Source organism: Phodopus roborovskii, unplaced genomic scaffold, assembly GCF_943737965.1.
Source record: "Phodopus roborovskii unplaced genomic scaffold, PHOROB, whole genome shotgun sequence".
NCBI classification, from domain to species: Eukaryota; Metazoa; Chordata; class Mammalia; order Rodentia; family Cricetidae; genus Phodopus; species Phodopus roborovskii.
In genome coordinates, this window is record NW_026126409.1 from 32,142,607 (window position 1) to 32,160,196 (window position 17,590).

The 17,590-nt window shown below is 36.3% G+C and overlaps 1 protein-coding gene across 1 annotated transcript in view; it reads right to left on the reverse strand.

The window, feature by feature from the left end:
* Sgcz (sarcoglycan zeta) overlaps nucleotides 1-10,568 on the reverse strand; it is an 895,063-nt gene extending 884,495 nt beyond the window's left edge. The window contains exon 1 of the mRNA XM_051182286.1: nucleotides 10,376-10,568. Coding sequence (XP_051038243.1) covers nucleotides 10,376-10,414 — 39 coding nt within the window. The 5' untranslated portion in view covers nucleotides 10,415-10,568. The remainder of the gene's footprint in view (nucleotides 1-10,375) is intronic.
* Between the last annotated feature and the right edge of the window lie 7,022 nt (nucleotides 10,569-17,590).

Below are 17,590 nucleotides of genomic sequence, written 5' to 3' on the forward strand. Positions count from 1 at the left end.
TGCTTTTGTAGTTACTTAGAATCATTCTCTTTGAGATGAAATGTAAGCTATAATAAACATTTGTAATTTTTCACTGACTCTCCAGCTTATTATCTTGCAGTTTAAACTCTGCTACTATTTGTAAAGTAACTTAACAAGTAGAAAATAGTATTTCAATCTTTGAATTCTGATTTCCTTGTGTCTGCTGGAAAGGAATTTCATAACATTGAATGATTATTGTTTACAAATTTGGTAGATATCATATCTAAGTATTAGAATGTTGAGACACAGAAGACAAAACATCTTGATCTAAACATGTTTTCAGATGATGTTATAATGGCAGGTCTATTAGTATCAGGGTAAAATACAACATCACTACTATCTGTAGAAATTTTACATTCCTACTTTTCCAATTGTCCTCTCAAAAGTTTCCAAAACACACTTCAAATGTGTCTAAATATGAAATGCATTTTAGCCAAAATAGTCACTACTTGTATTCAAATGTTAGATATTCTAAAGCCAAGTGCCTTTTATGTTTATTATAGTTCATATAGTTCTAGAGGTTCAACAATCAATTGAGGGATATGCTACAAAACAGTATTTATAAAGATGAAGGCAGCTGTGTATTATGAGCTGACTTGGAAATGTACTAAGCTCCACTGACACATGACAAGAATATATTTAACTGATTCCAATGTGTGCCCCACATACCATTATTACTAAATACCCATAACATCTCTCAGGAATGATTTAATGAGGGACCCCATTATTAAGAGAACATGGAACTGCTCATTCTTCAAACCATGACTCACTCACATATGAACTTTGAGAAAATTGATGACATGAAATAAAACCAAACTGCCTCTGTTGCCCAGAGAAATCAATGCATCAACACATTGATTTTACAAAGTGGATTTGAAACATTAAACAAAATGCTGAGTTAGATGTGTTGATTTATTTTAACTTCTCCTAAAACAAAGTATCCACACCAGATAAAAGTTAAGGAGAAATGGAATTTCATAGATTTGATAATGTAAGTAATTATTCTTCACAAAGGCCAAATTTGAAAGCAATAAAAAGTGAAATAGTGACTAATATCAGAATAAATTTGAATTTAAAAGGTCCCAAAAAATCAGTATTAATGATCAGATTGTTAGTCCAAGGGCATACAGAGTTTCACTTTGTGTCAAAGAGTCTCATAAGTTTCTGAGCTATTAAATAGTAATCCTGCACATGACATACCTGTATAGGCACAACATTCTAATTTAACCTGTTTGCCTACAGTTTGTAGTTTCTGGCAAATAAGAAAATATAGATGGGTAAAGCCATTTGCAACAAATGTATAGTAATACTATGGCATGGTTTTTATGACTGAAAAGTTTACAAGTTGTGCAGGCACTGCAATTTCAAGTATATATATACATCTGCTCATAATAAATATTTGTGAACATATTTATAACTAGAAAAAAACTGTATTCTGTGCCCAATCGTTAGTTTAAGATACAGGTAGTTGTTAGAATGCAAGCAAACATGTGTCTTTAGGGTAAACATTAATACTGTTTGGTATTAAAATCAGCTAAAATACTATCATTTTTAGGAGAAAAAATAAAAGGATTCTTATTGATAAATCCCAAGTAACTGCTTAGGAGAAGTGAAATGTATTTTGTATTTAAGACTAAAAATGTCTCATGCATCTCATGTAGATGGAGAGGTGGAAAGCTCAAATAAAATTCTATAAATCATGAGGTATGCAACCTATCCTTGGTATGCAAACTAATCCTTGGATTAGTTTTCCTTCTGTTTTGAGATTTTTTAAATTTTTAAATGATGAGATGCCCTTAGTAAATGCAGACTCCTAAAATCACGATGATAAAGTGTTTTCTCATTAATGACTTTGTTTTCTTATTTTATGATTCATAAAAATCACTCTTGCCCATGGAAGTTGATGTGGTTGTTTCTTCCCAAGAAAGTTTCACAGGCAAAAAAAAAAAAAGTTTCACAGGCACTTTTTTTTAAATATTAGGTAAATAACACCTTCTCTTTCAAGGCATTCCACAGAAAGATGAGAGTTTATCAATAAAGGTGAAAATTAGAAAATGATCCTATGTGAGCTAGTGTTTGAGCATACCTGCCCTGAGAAAAGATGAATATAGTACTTTTATGTCTTTCACAGATTTAAGGTTTTCATTTTTAATTTTCTTCAGAGGTAACCCAGACTGTTTATGGCTAATAGCCATTAATTCTAATGAGGCAAAAACTAAACAGACAAAGCAGGGTGTTTGTATGAAGGTAAGAAAAAGAATGCAGTCTGATTTCCCATTCTATTCCAAAGTTCAGAAAGAACAGATTCATCCTGATGACTTCTTGTCATAGAAGCAGTCATACCATAACCATGACAGACACAGAGAGATACTTTGAGGAAAGCATCTTCAAAAGAATGCCAGCCTCCCCCACTGATGGTGAAAGGGAAGGCATCTAAGAAGTGAGGATTCATTAAGAGGAAATGTGTGCTTTGCATTTAGTCAATCTGTTTGACCTAGAAATACTCAGATTTGAAAAGTTTATAAAATGTCCTCAGAAAGCATTATTAAATATTGATCTCTCATAAGTATGAAAGAAATACCTTTCTGGAATGACATGCACTACACTTTTATGAGTTTATTAATATATGACATTTTCAAAAAATAACAAAAATGTTTACAAAAAAATTATGTCAAGAACTTAATTTTGTTAAGTATGAAAATTTCCTTTGAGACTTTAGCCTCATTGTGAATTAAATCATCTATTGTTTACTTTCAAAATTCTTCTTTACCATTAACCTAAGTGCATGATAATTCACATGCACATGTGTATGTGTATTAATTTTAAGAAAACTAAATGCACAAAAGCTAAAGTGGAAAATCTTTGGTACAAGTCAAATTACATTTATGTTATTCAACAAAATTAAAATTGGTAGTAAGGTGAAAAGCAAAATACTGAAGAAGATATGTAAAAGTATATAAATTATATAGGATTTAATTTTTCAGAGTTGTTTAAGGTTATAGAAGTATTATCCTCATTTTATTAAAGAAATTTTTTGAGATGAAGTCCCGTATGGTCTGGCTGGCCCAAAATTCACTCGAGAGCTGAGGATGACCAGAACATCTGATTCCCCTGCATCTACCTCCCAAAGTCTGGAATTATTGGCATGTGCACATGCCTAGGCTTCTATCACTCACTTATTATTGTGTTTTATTACTAAATATCAAGCTGAAGTAACTTAGGCCAAAGATTACAGATCAGCATAACTTTTTCAAAGGCATAAATAGTGAAGAACTATTCTGTATTTAGAGTAAACACGCTGATTACAGCTCAAATGTCACCACTCTCATTGGAAACAAGAACATCAAAGAAAATCTTTTATTCCATGAGAAACCTCTTCCAAACATGTCTGGATTTTAAACTACATGCAATAACACAGGATTTGGAAACAGAAGACATAGAACTGAGTCATTGTTTCACTTCTTTATTAACCTTTTGATCCTGAAGGCTTCAATTTTTTCTAAGCTACAATTTTGACCCACAAAATTAAAAGATGATAGCATCTAACCTGGCAGATGAAATATTTGAAGGATGGAAACATCGATGTTAAATTTATCAGTTTGAAAACAGTTTTCTTTGAAGAACATACTAACATGTCATTTTGAAAAAGTTCAAGTAGCCATGGATTCATAGATCAGAAAAATAAGAGAGCAGATGGCCAAGAGGCTTCTACCTTATGCTTTTTTATCTTACAGTTCCAAGGCAGGGTCCTTGGTGAACTGTAAGCTAAGAGCAAGCAGAATAGGCAACAGTCACAACAAAGGGTACTTTCAATTAATTGATTAATCATTGGAATTATTTTGAATGAATTTTTAAAAAATTATTCAGCCATGATTAGAACAAAACACTCCCCCCCCAAAAAAAAAATTCAAACCCTAGTTTTCTCTACACTGCTGAACCTTAATATGGTGAGACGTTTTGAAAGCCATGTCCACAGAGCTAAGCCAGAATTTGAACTGTATCTGGTTATAGAAACAATCATTCAATCACTACAACTTACACCACAAAACTGAACCAAGGAAAAGCTACCAAGGCTGCTAGACCCAAACTCAGTGCCCTAATGCCTTTGGAGAACTCTGGATTCTAATATTGAGACTGAGTGTTTCCAGGAACAGCTAAGTCTACATTTTAGGCCCTCATTCTTTGATTCAGCATTGCCACAGAAATCAGTCTTTGTTAGTAGATATAGAAATATTTACTTTAAAAAGATTTTTTTTAATTTCTTCTTGGCTTAGAAACACTCTATGTTACCAATCTAACACTACAAAATATGACCATGGCTTATAGTAATTTTATAGCCAACCTACAAAAATTCATTTGGGCACATATCAAGACAACTCCCAAGGTATATATAGTTCTTTGTTGTTGTTGTTATTGTTGTTGTTATATATATATATATTTAGGACATGAAGGGCTGTGATGTTTGTCAGAGGAATACTCATTGTTAAATTTGCTCATTCTTTGGTTAACTTTGAATTCTCTATTTGGTATCATTGAAAATATAAGATCTCCTCAGGCTTCTAATATTCATTCAAAAGAGATATAGCCAGAGAAAAACACATAGTCTAGTAAAATTAGCATATTAGAACCTACCTCCTTTTAAGGAAGTAGCTTTGTCTCTAGGGTTTTAAAGGCTAAGAATAGCAAACCGTGGGTAATGTTTAACTTTTAAACTTAAAAACTTTGATTTTGTTAAATGAATATTTGTCCATCTAATCAGTCAAAATTTAAATGCATATACTCAAAATATCCATAGAGACCAGTACCAAAGAAAATGCTCACTTTATTTAGTACCTTAAATCTATAAGTCTGCTGAATTGCACTTTAGCTTAAATCCCAATACTGTATGAGAAATAAGTAACTAAATATCATATAAAAGGAATGCCCCAAAAGAAGCACACTTATTTATTCTCTTACAACATTAAGCCATCTTGCAGAGCTATGATTTTAAGTCCATAAATCTTGAAATATTCTTTTGACTGCTACTTCAAAATTTGATATATTTTCAATTGGTAAAGTCCAGAGATCAGCAAAGCTATAATAGCCAGTAGGAGCTTGGCATATGAGCTTGCTAATGACAGCAATTCATTGACACTTCTCACATGAACTATACAAATCTTTTCAACAGCAATTCATTCCTAATTCTATTCCTAGCAATATCAAACATGTCTCCTCATCCAACTATAAATAATGTTTCCATTTTATTACTCATAATTTAATTTACTTCAATTAACATATTTCTGATCCCTGTATGTTTTCTTCTGACCTCCACATGCTCACCTGGAATTCACATATCTACACACACACACACACACACACTCAAGCATATATACAGAATAAATAAATAATTTAAAAACAAAGATTGAAAAGAACAAATGGTAATCTCTATACGGGACAAAGATGTGAGAATTTCACTCTTCAATAATCAAAGCACTTATTGGAATACTCTTTGCCTATCCTTATTCAGAAATTTCATTTTTTAATTAACAAAATATATATATGTATATATATGTATATATACTTCATGATGTTTTGATGTATATATAAACATTATGAAATAACTAAATTATGACTAATAAATATACATATATATACAATATAAAGACATAAATTTCAAGTGTTTCAGCATAAAAACTGAGTTAAGAAACGTAAATAAGCTTAATATTAAACAAATAATCTTAAAAGATCATGATGTTTTCCATAAAGACATACAATTATTATTTACTAATTAAAATAATACCAACTTTAAAAGTCGAAGCTGATTGCTACTAAAACTCTGGCTAGTTCTTATTATCAAAAAGTAGGAATTGGACATAACTGAAGAGAAATTATATCTCCTAAAGATGTGAAAGAAGTCAAATAAGCTACTGTTCACATATATGTTTCCTTATTCTTACCCAAAAAGTGTGAATATAAAAAGCAAGTTGCTAAAAATATGACATGTGTTGGAGAGTACTATTTTTCACTATGGAATGACTAACATAAAAAATACCACCTACTTACACTCTTGCAAAGCCTCCCACACTGCAGTAAGATCCACTTTTCTAGGCTGAGTGTCTTATTGATGAAACAAAAAAAAAAAAAATTTAGAATTCATCTAAGTGCCAGCTCTCTTATTTGATGCAATTGTAGACAAATGTACTATGGTATTTGTTACAGACTTCTGCATTTTGGAATGAACCACTTGTTTAAATATATGCAAGTTTTTGCTAGGTAATCATTTCCGACCCATCCAGTACTTTCCTAATAGCCTAATTGTATTTTTCTGGGAGGGGTTTGCCTTGCCTATATAGGTCAAGTTTCGAGTTCTTAGACGAAAATATGTTCAATTTAAAGAGACAACATTAAGCAACTGTAGCCTATCTTTATTACATTATCTCCAGCAATTAAATTATCCTTAGTAAAAAGGTTTATTCATAGCAAGATAAACCAAATAGTTTACCATTTTGTTCTTAGAAAAGAATTGTAAAATAGAAGCAATGTTCACAAGCTGTTTCAATGGTAGAAAATTTTGTTTCAACTTTTATCCAGTTTTTCTTTTTAAAGAAATGTTGAAAAATAAGAAAAAGGTTAAATTATATATAATTGTAAAAATGTACTATAGTCTTAGGGTTTTCATGTTTATGAACCTCAAAAAAAATCAAGTTATTCAGGAATGGATTTTCACTGTAAAGCATAATTTTCTACATGCCAACACAGGAAAATAGAACCTGTCCCTCTAAGACTCGACACTCATATTCTTTACCATTATTTATTCATCCTCAATGTTTCATAATCAGAAATTATACTTATATAGAACAAATTTTAATGGGTCTACTTTGAGCATCAGTGGGTACTTGGTTCTACTCTCAGATAAGTTGTTTCAAAGGGGTGAATTGTGTAGACAGCTCACGTCAGAGTTAATATTTACATTTCAACTAATAAGAGGCACTCAGTGCCCTGCAACTAGAGATAGCCCATCCAGGGCAGAGGATACTCTTTCTAATATCAATACTCATTCACTCCCACATTTCCAAAGCAGCAAACCCATGCCCTGATTTGTTTGATGTTGTCTCTCTTTTAAAACAAATACTGAGGCAAAATCCAGAGCAAACTTTATACATTCAAAAAGAAAAGGATCAAAGAGGAAAGAACAGACCAAATTTTTTTGGCTGGGAACTGGATCCCTTTTCACTGCTGGTTTCTTTATCAGAGGTTTGTGTGTAAATCAGAAGAGGAAAACATTCTTGCCTTAAACACAAAACTGTACTTCAATTATCCATCAGTAAATCCTTTAAGGTGTATGCTATATTTGTGATAATGATAGCAATATTTCACATCTATTTATTGAGGTTAATCTTTAATATTTCAAATTGGAGCAGAAAACTCTATTTACTACATATAGTAAATACCACTGCCCACACTTATAGCACAAATATATACACATGCATACATATTTTTGTCAAACATTACAAAAAGAGAAGAGTTTGCCCTGAAACAAACATGATGAGAAACACAATATCCCTTTCTTAAAACCTGAGGTTAGCAGCTGCATCTAGTGATGATTTAAAACTGAGCTAGATTGGATTATTATACTATCCTATACATTGCTTATTCTTCTAATCCCTGAAAAACAAAATTTCCAGCACTTTAAAGCATTGCTGAAACTAAAGTTTGTGTAGCTTTGCCTTAGTAAATGTGCATTTGGAAGGAAGGGGTGAAAAAAAATGTCAAAACATCAAATAATGCTCCCAATAAGTGTTCTCGTGTTCTCATCTCAGCATTTTTACTCCTTTTTCTCTGCAATGGAGGTTTTTCTTAAAAAAAAAAAAAAAAAAAAAAAAAAAAAAAAAAAAGCCATCACAAAATAATTTGAACTGAAGTAATCTGAGAAACCCAAGTCAGTGGCTGTTGCTGTAAGAAAGCCATTACAACAAGCCATGTCACCACAGACCACATGCTTTTCAGAGGCTAAGTAGTCCAAAGAGTCAAAAGCTGACAACACAAATTTACTGGATATGTCAACTATTCCTTAGTAAGCCTTGACTACATTGCCTCTCTTGTCAGCTTTGACCCTCATAGAAGCATGCCCCTTATACAACTTCTGAACATCCTCCATAGAACTTTTCTTCTAGCATTCTATCATCCCCCTCACCCCCCCCCCCAGTCATCCTTGCACTCTCTTTGCATCAAAGCTTCTGATCCTCCACCCATGGCTTCCCAGAAATACAGTCTAGTGCACTGTGACTGTGTACCGTGGCAAAGCATATTCGCACAAGGTTAAGTTGTGGTTGCTGACTAACATCAGACAAAAGTTTCCACAGTGGGCATGCTGGTTTTGGTCCTTTAAACAATGTGCTGCCTGTATATTCGGAAATTCGTCCTAAGGGTGTTATGGGGGAATGATTAGCTCAAGTAGTGTTTTCCTTCCATTTCTTGTAAGAAAAGTGTTCTCCTTTTTCTTCCATGCCCTATTGTTAGCAAAATAAGTAAAAAAAAATAAATAAGCAATTACCCAGTTCTCTATACTATATACATCACATCCCATCTTTCAAATAAAGCCTACTCTCTCGCAAAATACAAGAATGTTTGGGGACTGCAGCAAGTGATCTTTTCAAATACAAGGCAATGTGTCCTGGCTTGGTACAATACAGAGGTAACAGGACTTTTTCACCCAGGCCAAGGTCTATTGATTGTGACCTTGGCCAAGGCACAGGAACTTGTTTGTCAACTTTAACTGGAACATTAGATCTGCCTGTTCCCCTCCAAAGAACCCAGAAGCTTGGATTGAAGTCTGTCTAAGGTGTCTTCACATAGCCCAGGCTCCCTAGAGCTGCATGAACAGACAAGTACCAGAGGCTCTAGGCTCTAGCAGCTTCTTTCCCCTTGTGGCTTGGGAAACACCAGGAGACTTGAGTACCCCATGGTGCTGGGCAGGCTTGGTGGCCCCAGCAGAGATAGCAGGCTGCAGTGGATTTCCCAGCCCTGAGTCAGCTTCTTCAACAAACCCATTTTCCTGACTCTTCAGCTAACCTCTATTGGTCAAGTTCCCCAGCAGGAAAGAATGCCGGAAAAAGTCCTTACCTAGGCAAAGTCCTTACAAGTAAATCTCTAGCAAAAACACCTCCAAGGCAGAATGGTAGTGTACAAAATGCCTGGAGGAAGAGTAGAATGATTATATACGTGTGTGTGTGTGTGTGTGTGTGTGTGTGTGTGTGTGTGTGTGTGTGTGTGTAATTTAATATATTTAATGTTCCAGAGCCTCTCCCTTTCAGCATTATCATCCACAATGAGCGGGACATTTAAATTATTTTGCGATTTGTTGATTTTTAAGTTCTTTCTTTCTTTTTAAACCGGCCCTGCAAGCAGAGATATCCAAGAGCAGAGTGGCAAATTTGTGACCAGGATGCTCTGGGGCCACTTCAGGACTGGTAGATAAGATACAAAAGGACAGGCACCACATGGGGTGCAGCAGACTGAGGGGAAGGGGGTTTCTCTGACCCTGGAGGCTGGGCTAGGAGGGGCGCCCCGCCCCCTCCAGACTTGGTTCCAGCTGAGTCTCCCTGTACCCAGTTCCTCAGACAGGGCCTGGCTACAGGATTAGCAGGTCGATCTGTGCAGCTGGTTGAGACAGCCAGCAGGGGACCCCTAAGTCTCTCTCTCTCTCTCTCTCTCTCTCTCTCTCTCTCTCTCTCTCTCTCTCTCTCTCTCTCTCTCTCTCTCTCTCTCTCTCTCTAACCCCTCATAATCACCACCCCTTCGCTCCTAAGGCAGTGGCAATGGGGGGGGGTGGTGGTGTAGGGGGCAATGGAAAGAAGGGTCTCTGCCTAGTGGTGGCCTCAAACACCTCCTTGCATCGAATTTGCTAAGGGAAACAGGCTGTCCCAGTGTCGCGCGGGGGCAGGAGCGGGACAGGAGAGCGACGGGCAGAGACCAGAGGCAAAGTGCTCGCATCTCGGACAACTTTGCCGGGAAAGCAGGAGACCTCTACTAGACATGGGGAGGCCTCCGCCTCCGCGGGCCATGTCCGGGGACATCGAGGAGCCTAGGGTCCTGCAGCCCAGATGCCACTGCCACCCGCGAGGAGAGCACAGGGTGGCCTCCAGCGAAAGCAACGACGCGAAGGGCAGCCCCGCGTGGGAGGGCGAGGGACAGCTGCCTATGTGTCCGCGGCCCTGGGAGGGGCGCTGTGCGGGGGGACACCCCGCCCCAAATGCCCCCTCGCCGTCCCGCGGGACCCGTGACTACTCCAGCGACGCCGGGAAGCGGCGAGCAGAGCCCGGGATGCTAGCGCAGAAGAGCGGAAAGCCAGCACCGCCGCCGCAGGACCACGTACCTTGAGCTCCTGGATGTCCAGGTCGGTGGATCTATCCATTGAGCGAAACTAAATGAAGTGGAGAGGAACCCGCCAAGTTGCTTCCCGAACCGATCTAGTCTTTTAGTTTGCAGCTGAAACTCAGCTTTATCCTCCTCCAAGCCCTGGAAGCTTCTCTCAATCTCATTCTCCGTGGTCTCGTCGCCCCCGCCGGTTAAAAAATAATAAATATATAAATAAATAGTAATGGTAATTCACTTTGTCTTACTTCTTCAGAGATTTAGGGACAGGTGATCTTTACCGCGGTCCAACACGGCTCAGTCGAATCAAGCAGAGGCGGGTGAAAATATCCACTCTATTTCAGATTATTTCTTCTTCTGCAATAAGCTTAGAAACCAGCGAGTTGCTGCATCCCAAGAAAAAAAGCTGCTTCCCTGGACAGCATCATGCGGCAAAATTCAAGCAAATGTGTTCAAACTGGAGAGGAGAGTATGTGATAAAAGCCTTCCTCCGTCAGACATACTCTGGTAGCTAATTTAGCACGCTGTGAGTCCCAGACATTAACAATCATCAATTTCCCTGGCAAGATAACCGAATCCCCGAAGTCCTGCATAGACTTAAAAAAAATGTCTTGTAGCTAAGAGGTATTCTCTCAGTGGGGAAAAGACGGTAATAAAGTCTGAAGGGAATGGTCTCCTTTGAAGGTTATGCTAAAAGAGTTGAGAGAATAGGAGGTGGCTCCCACAGAGAGAAAAGAGGGAGAGAAGAGAAGGAGACAGCAATTTTCCTCCCGCTTTGCTGTTTTACTGGCCCTCACCACCAGGTGACTGACTTCGCTTCTCCCTTCCCACAGCCAGCACTAAGGGGATTTCTCTCATCTGTCAAAAAGCAACATTTCCTCTTCAGACAAATACAGTCGCTGGGTCTTAAAGACTGCCCTCTGTCCGGAATCTATTAGGTGACAGGCATTTTAATGCACTTCTGATCTTCCAGCTTCTGGCTTGGAAAAGCACGGAGAAACACAGGCTTGCATGTATCGTTTCCATGCATCCAATTAGATCTCGGCTATAGCCAATTAGATCTTAACTGTTTAAATGTCAGGTTGCGTTTACCTTAAATACTAATTTTCTTTTTTAAAAGATGAGGAGTAGGATTGCTAAAGATTTTTTTTCCACGACTTACATCATGATAATGTAAGTTTTCTGTGGGCCCTTTGATTCCATTCTAACAGGTCAATGCATTGTACTTGTAATCTGTAAATGTTGAGGTGGGAGCTACTTTGCTTCATTTACATATTTTAGTGAAAACACCTTGAATGAGTTTAAGGGATTCAGTCTCCCTTTATTGTGGCATATAAAAATCTCAAAATAAAAAAAAAATGCTTTTAGGTATCAAAAAAAAAAGCAGATTCTTTTGTTATGATAAAAAATTTAGATGTGCCTCCATCTACTCTTTGGACCCCTTCTCTAACTTCATTTTCATACTTCTCCACTGCTGAGTTCCAGCCACCTGGTCAACCTGTGCATGTTCCATATCTTCTAATTTCAACTGAGGTACATGCTTCTGTCTCACTGTCAGGGTATCTCTTTCCCTCTGACTCTGTATGTTTTCCCTTCTCCTGTTTCAGTCTAATGCCCCTTCATTAGAAAAGGATTTCCTACAGGCAAGTTCCTTTTATAGTCTCTTCAGTTATCTTGTCATAGCAGAGCCACAATTAGTCATTATTGCATATATGCATTGATTTGCTGCATAGCTGTGTGACTTCCTCAATAAACAATGTGTCTTGAGCCATTTTCGGTACCATTCTGATTCACAAGTACATCTAGAGCCTAGCAGATGAAAAGCAAACAAATGTGCAATAAGTAGATAAATGTATTTAAGACCTTAAGGTTAGAATTCTAATACCTAAAACCCTTAATTTCTCCTTCCTCTTTTCATGCCATATATATATATTCTCCATCTAGTTTGCCCCTAAGCTAAGCTTAACACTAAGCATGCTGGCACTAAGCATGCTGGGTTCTTTACTTTAGCCTGTTTCTATTTCACGTGATTATCAAAACTATCTTTCTTCTTTGACTTCTGCCTACGGCCTTCAGAGATAACATCAAATAACTAGTAGTCCATAATGAGTAGGCTGAACATCAAATTTGAAAATGAATATTGCATGCCCTGTTTACATAATTATCTTACATAATATATGGTGGAAAAAATAAAGTTGCACATTGCCAGCACATGAACTTATATAAAACATGACTCCATAAAGAGATTCTTTTCTAGAAAGTATCAGTGATTCAACATGAAAATAGATAATAATTTTTGAGTCAGAACTTTCACGTAAAGTACTAATATATTCCCCAGCAATTAGTGACTAATTTTAAAAAAGAATAAAACAAGATTATATATCCGGATGTATTTTCAGACACGAAGAGGATTTTTAAATTTGTAATTGCAATATGTACCCCAAGGAAAATTATTCCTATGTTATATATAATATATACTATAAGCATTATCATTCTATTATACTATTATTATCAATAAAGATAATTAAATTGTATTTTAAGACACATGTATGGTCATAGGTAGGTATATGCAATATGAGCACATATCTAATTGCTTCATTTTTAGTAAGTTTGAAATTCAAAACAAAGTATATCCAACATTTGATGTTGGTCCAACTTCCATGTTCATGAGCTACAGAAACTATTGGTTACCTCAAATTGAAGAGTGATGTAGCCAAAGAATACTGAGTCTTTAATGGCCAACATGAATTTCCACATTAATTCATTAGACTAAATATTCCTAAAACTCAAACAATGATAATTGATAAAAAAAGGAAGGGGTTATATTTGTTAAGATATATTTATATTATGTTTTAAGGCAATCAGGACTTTGTTCCACTTCATCTGAGCTATTGCTAGATGAAGCAATTGAATTGACATTACACTTAAAATCAGGCAGGCAAGAATGAGGATGTAAATAAAAAATCCATTATTTTCTAGATGTTCTAAATCACAATTCCAAGAATAAGAGAGCTACCCATGATGATGAAGGAAAAATCACCCTGGCACATAATAGAATATCTGAAAATCACATCATTCAATTTAGCAAAGATGTGCAATTTGAAGGCAAACTACACAGAGTGATTACAATACCCAAGCAAGACGAAAGTAGTGTGAAAACACCTGCAGGTCATGATATTTTATACTTCAGATTCACTCATCCATAGATACATTCATCAGTGTCACCTTCAACCATACGTAATAAAATAGGTGTATACTTGCCATCATGAACATCTTTAAATTACAAAACTATGCTACTTGTAAATCAATATTCTTTTTCTCCAGTCAACAATATAGTTCTTATGCATCTGTGGTATAAAATCACTTACAGAACTTTAAATTGTGTAAGCCTTTATAGTCCTTTCTTCAAACCCTCTTGCCAAATTTGCAATTTTATGCTTTTATTTGGATTTTCATGCTGCATTACATAGCAAGGCAATATTTTATTTCCATGTTTTGAAATTATTAAAAGGAGAGGCAATGCATCATGATTTATTAAAATACTATTAAATAACTTGTTTTCACAGTTTCTTCATTTTTATGTGTACTGATCAGCACATTAATTCAAAATGCTTATCAAGTTCCTGATATATGTGTGACATTAGTTATTTTATCTTTGCATAAGTCATATTACTAATACGTGGATTAAGAAGGAAATAATTTAAATGAGCTATTGATTTTGTGACTTGGAGAAAAAAGAATCTTTCATCTTTCTTCCCTAATGAATCACTTCTGGTTAGAGCATAGATATATATTTCAATAGAAAACAATGCTAAAACTAAAGTAATTTCTGATAGCCTTCAACACAGATCTTATGTATCTACTCTAACTTTTTTCTCTAAAGAGAAAAAAACAAAACAAAACAGAATTGGTATCCCAGGTGCAAATATAAAGCAAAAAGACAAAAATGAGAAAGGAAAACAAAGCAAAGGAAACAGTGGGGACAAAGATGATCCAGCTGGAAGGCCAAATAAAGGCAGAATGTGCAATCAAAGCTACCAAAATGCTGATACTGAAAAATGTTTCTTTCCTTTTAGATACAATGACAAAATACAATTGACAAAGGTGTATTTGAAGTTAATGATTATAGTCAACTACTCAAGCAGATGATTTCAAAAGTATTTGAGTCATGGGAGGAATTATGCTTTGCATAGAAGGAATAATAGGAATCTGCAAAGAGAGCAGAATATTTTTTTACAAACTTACAAAGTGTAAAGATTAATATTAGCAGTCTTACAACTATATTGGCAAAAAACTATTTATTGGAGCTACGAATCATGAGCACTTGTAATTATAGTTTGCTGTTTCAAATGAAACCTATCTCAAAAGCCAAAGCCTATAGAGCATAAGAAATAGAAACATTACAAGTCTGTACACATACATAAGCTGGAATCTTGGGGACAAGCAGCATGATTAGAATGGAATTAAAGTTAGTAACATATAAACAACAGTTAAGAATTTAACACAGTAGCAAAATGAAAACTGATGTTAGCCCACATCAAAGTACGTGATGTCAGAAGTATAAATGCACAAGGAAATGAAAAGATCTCAAAATATTTGTCAAAATGGCTATTTATTTTAATTGACCATTTCTCTGAAAACTTGCATACAAAATAAAATATATTACTAAAAAATATCTCTATTCTGAGATGAACAACCTTACTATTAAACATTAATAGTAACTGGACCAACCTCATTATTACAAAAAAAAAAAAAGCCTTCTGCTCCAATACTTATAATCACTATATATCACTATATAAGATGGGTGTTTTCAATTAAATATGAGTTCAATTATTCTGCAAAAGTAATTTCTATAAACAAATTAATACAAATTTAAAACCACAATTTGAAACTAAAACTGATATATGACAGTTAATCTTGTCCTGAAGTTAATGGGATTTAAATCCATCCAAGAATCCCTATGAGGACATGCCTAGAATAGGTTTGCAATATTAGTTACACTGTCATTAAAACACCATGACCAAGGAAACTTATTAAAGAAAGTTTACTTGGGGCTTACATTCCCAGAGGACTAGAGTCCATGATGGCAAATTGGATGCAGAAGGCAGTAGGTGACTAGAACAGCAACTGAGAGCTTACATCTTGAACTTCAAGTAGAAGAAGAAAGAACTCACTCAAAATAGTATGAGCCTCTTGAAATCGCAACACTTGCTCCAAGTTACATACTTCCTTTAGCAAGGCCACACCTCTTTTATTTAATCAATTAATTTATTTCACATCCTGACCACAGAAGTTTCCCCTCCCTCCTGTCTCCCTATTTCCTCCCACATACCCTCCATCTCAACCTCAATCCATTCTTCTGTTCAGAAAGGGGCAGGCCAACAAAGCACAACATATTAACTTGCCATAGGACCAAGTACCCCCAACTGAGGGCATGGGTGTGATCATTTCACTAGACCTAAGATAAATGATAAATAGATGTTTTAATGGGGAACAACTTACACAGAATAATAAAGAACTGCTGCAGTGTTTTCTCTGCCCTTATGATTAGATCCTAGACCAAAGAGAAAGGAGGTGAGAGAATGACGACGCCCCATGCTTTTCTCTGCACCTAATGCCACGCCCAAAGGGGATATGACTACCATTAAGGTTCACAGACAAGACACCAACATCTTGTATTTAGGTTGGGCAAGGCAATCCAGTATGAAGACTAGGTTCCCAAGTTTCAGTCAAAGCATAAAGGACAACTTCTTGTGGAGTACCACAAGGGGATCAAGCTATACAACTGTCATCTGTCATGTGTGTGTAGAGGGCTTCGGTCAGTCCCATGCAAGCTCCCAGGTTATTGGTTCAGACTCTTTAAGTTTCTATGATCCAGGTTAGTTGTTTCTGTGTTTTTTGTTTTTGTTTTTGTGGGGGGTTATTTTGTTTTGTTTTGTTTTTGTTTTTGTTTTTGTTTTTGGTGATGTTCTGAATTCCTCTGACTCCTACAACTCCTTCCTCCCTCTTTTCAGCAAGATCCCCAAGCTCAGTCTAATGTTTGGCTGTGGGTCTCTGCATCTGTTTCCAAAGGCCTCACCTGGTAATCCTCACCAAAAAACCACAAGATTAGGGACCAAGTTATTCAAATGCCTGAGACCTATGGGGGACATCTCATTCAAACCACCACAGTTGGGTTAAGAATGCCTGCTCTAGATGTGGGTACCACCATTCCATGAACTGAGGTTCTAGATTTAACAAAGGGACAAAGGAAAAAGAGCCTATTGCTGCTGATGTCATGATTCCTTACCACAGTGGACTGCATCTCATTCAGCTGGAAGCCAAAATAAACCCTTTCTCCCTTAAGTGTGGTGATATGCTATTTATGATTTAATAAAGGTTGCCTGAAGTATCAGAATGCAAAGCCAGCTGCACTAGTTAGCTGTAGAAGCTAAGCAGTGATGGCACACACCTTTAATCCCAGGACTCAGGAGACAGGCTGACGCATCCGCCTGCATTCAAAGCCACCCTGACCTACACAAGAGTGAAGAATAACAGAGCTCATCCCTTTGATCCAAGAACTTGGGAGATGGAGACAGGAGGCTATGGCTGAATGGAAAAAAGAATATAAAGAGGAGGAGAAGATAGGAATTTAAACCTATTGCCTCAGAGAATTCATGAAGAAAAGATTGTCATTGCAGCTGGGTAGAAATCAGATCTACTGGCTTCGATTCTGCTTCTCTGGTCTTCAGCTTGAAGATTGAACTCCAGTATCTGTCTCTGGGTCTTTATTTTTCATGTTACACCTAAGCGGCTTCTTCTCAGGCATTTCTTCACAGTCACAGGAAACATAACTGATGCTGGATAGGTCCAGGAATCTTTTCTTATTCTAACAAAGGAACCTAAGACTTAGGCTTCCCTTGAATTCATACAGAAGTGACGAACTAATGTAACATTAGCATCAGTTGAACTAGTATTAACTGTCAATGTTAATAACTGCTGGCATCACACTGTTCGGAGAAGTGGAGCAATATGAGTGATGGGGCCCCAATATGAAAGAAGACAAAAAGTTGTTGATTCTAGAAGAGAGTCCAAGTAGCTAGAACAAACTGAAAATGATGTTGGCCTTAGATTGAGTACATATAAAACACAACTGAGAAGAAAAATCTGAAGAGCCTGGAAAAAGTTTTCACTGATTCAGTGATGATAATAATAATAACCAAGACAGCTGAAAACA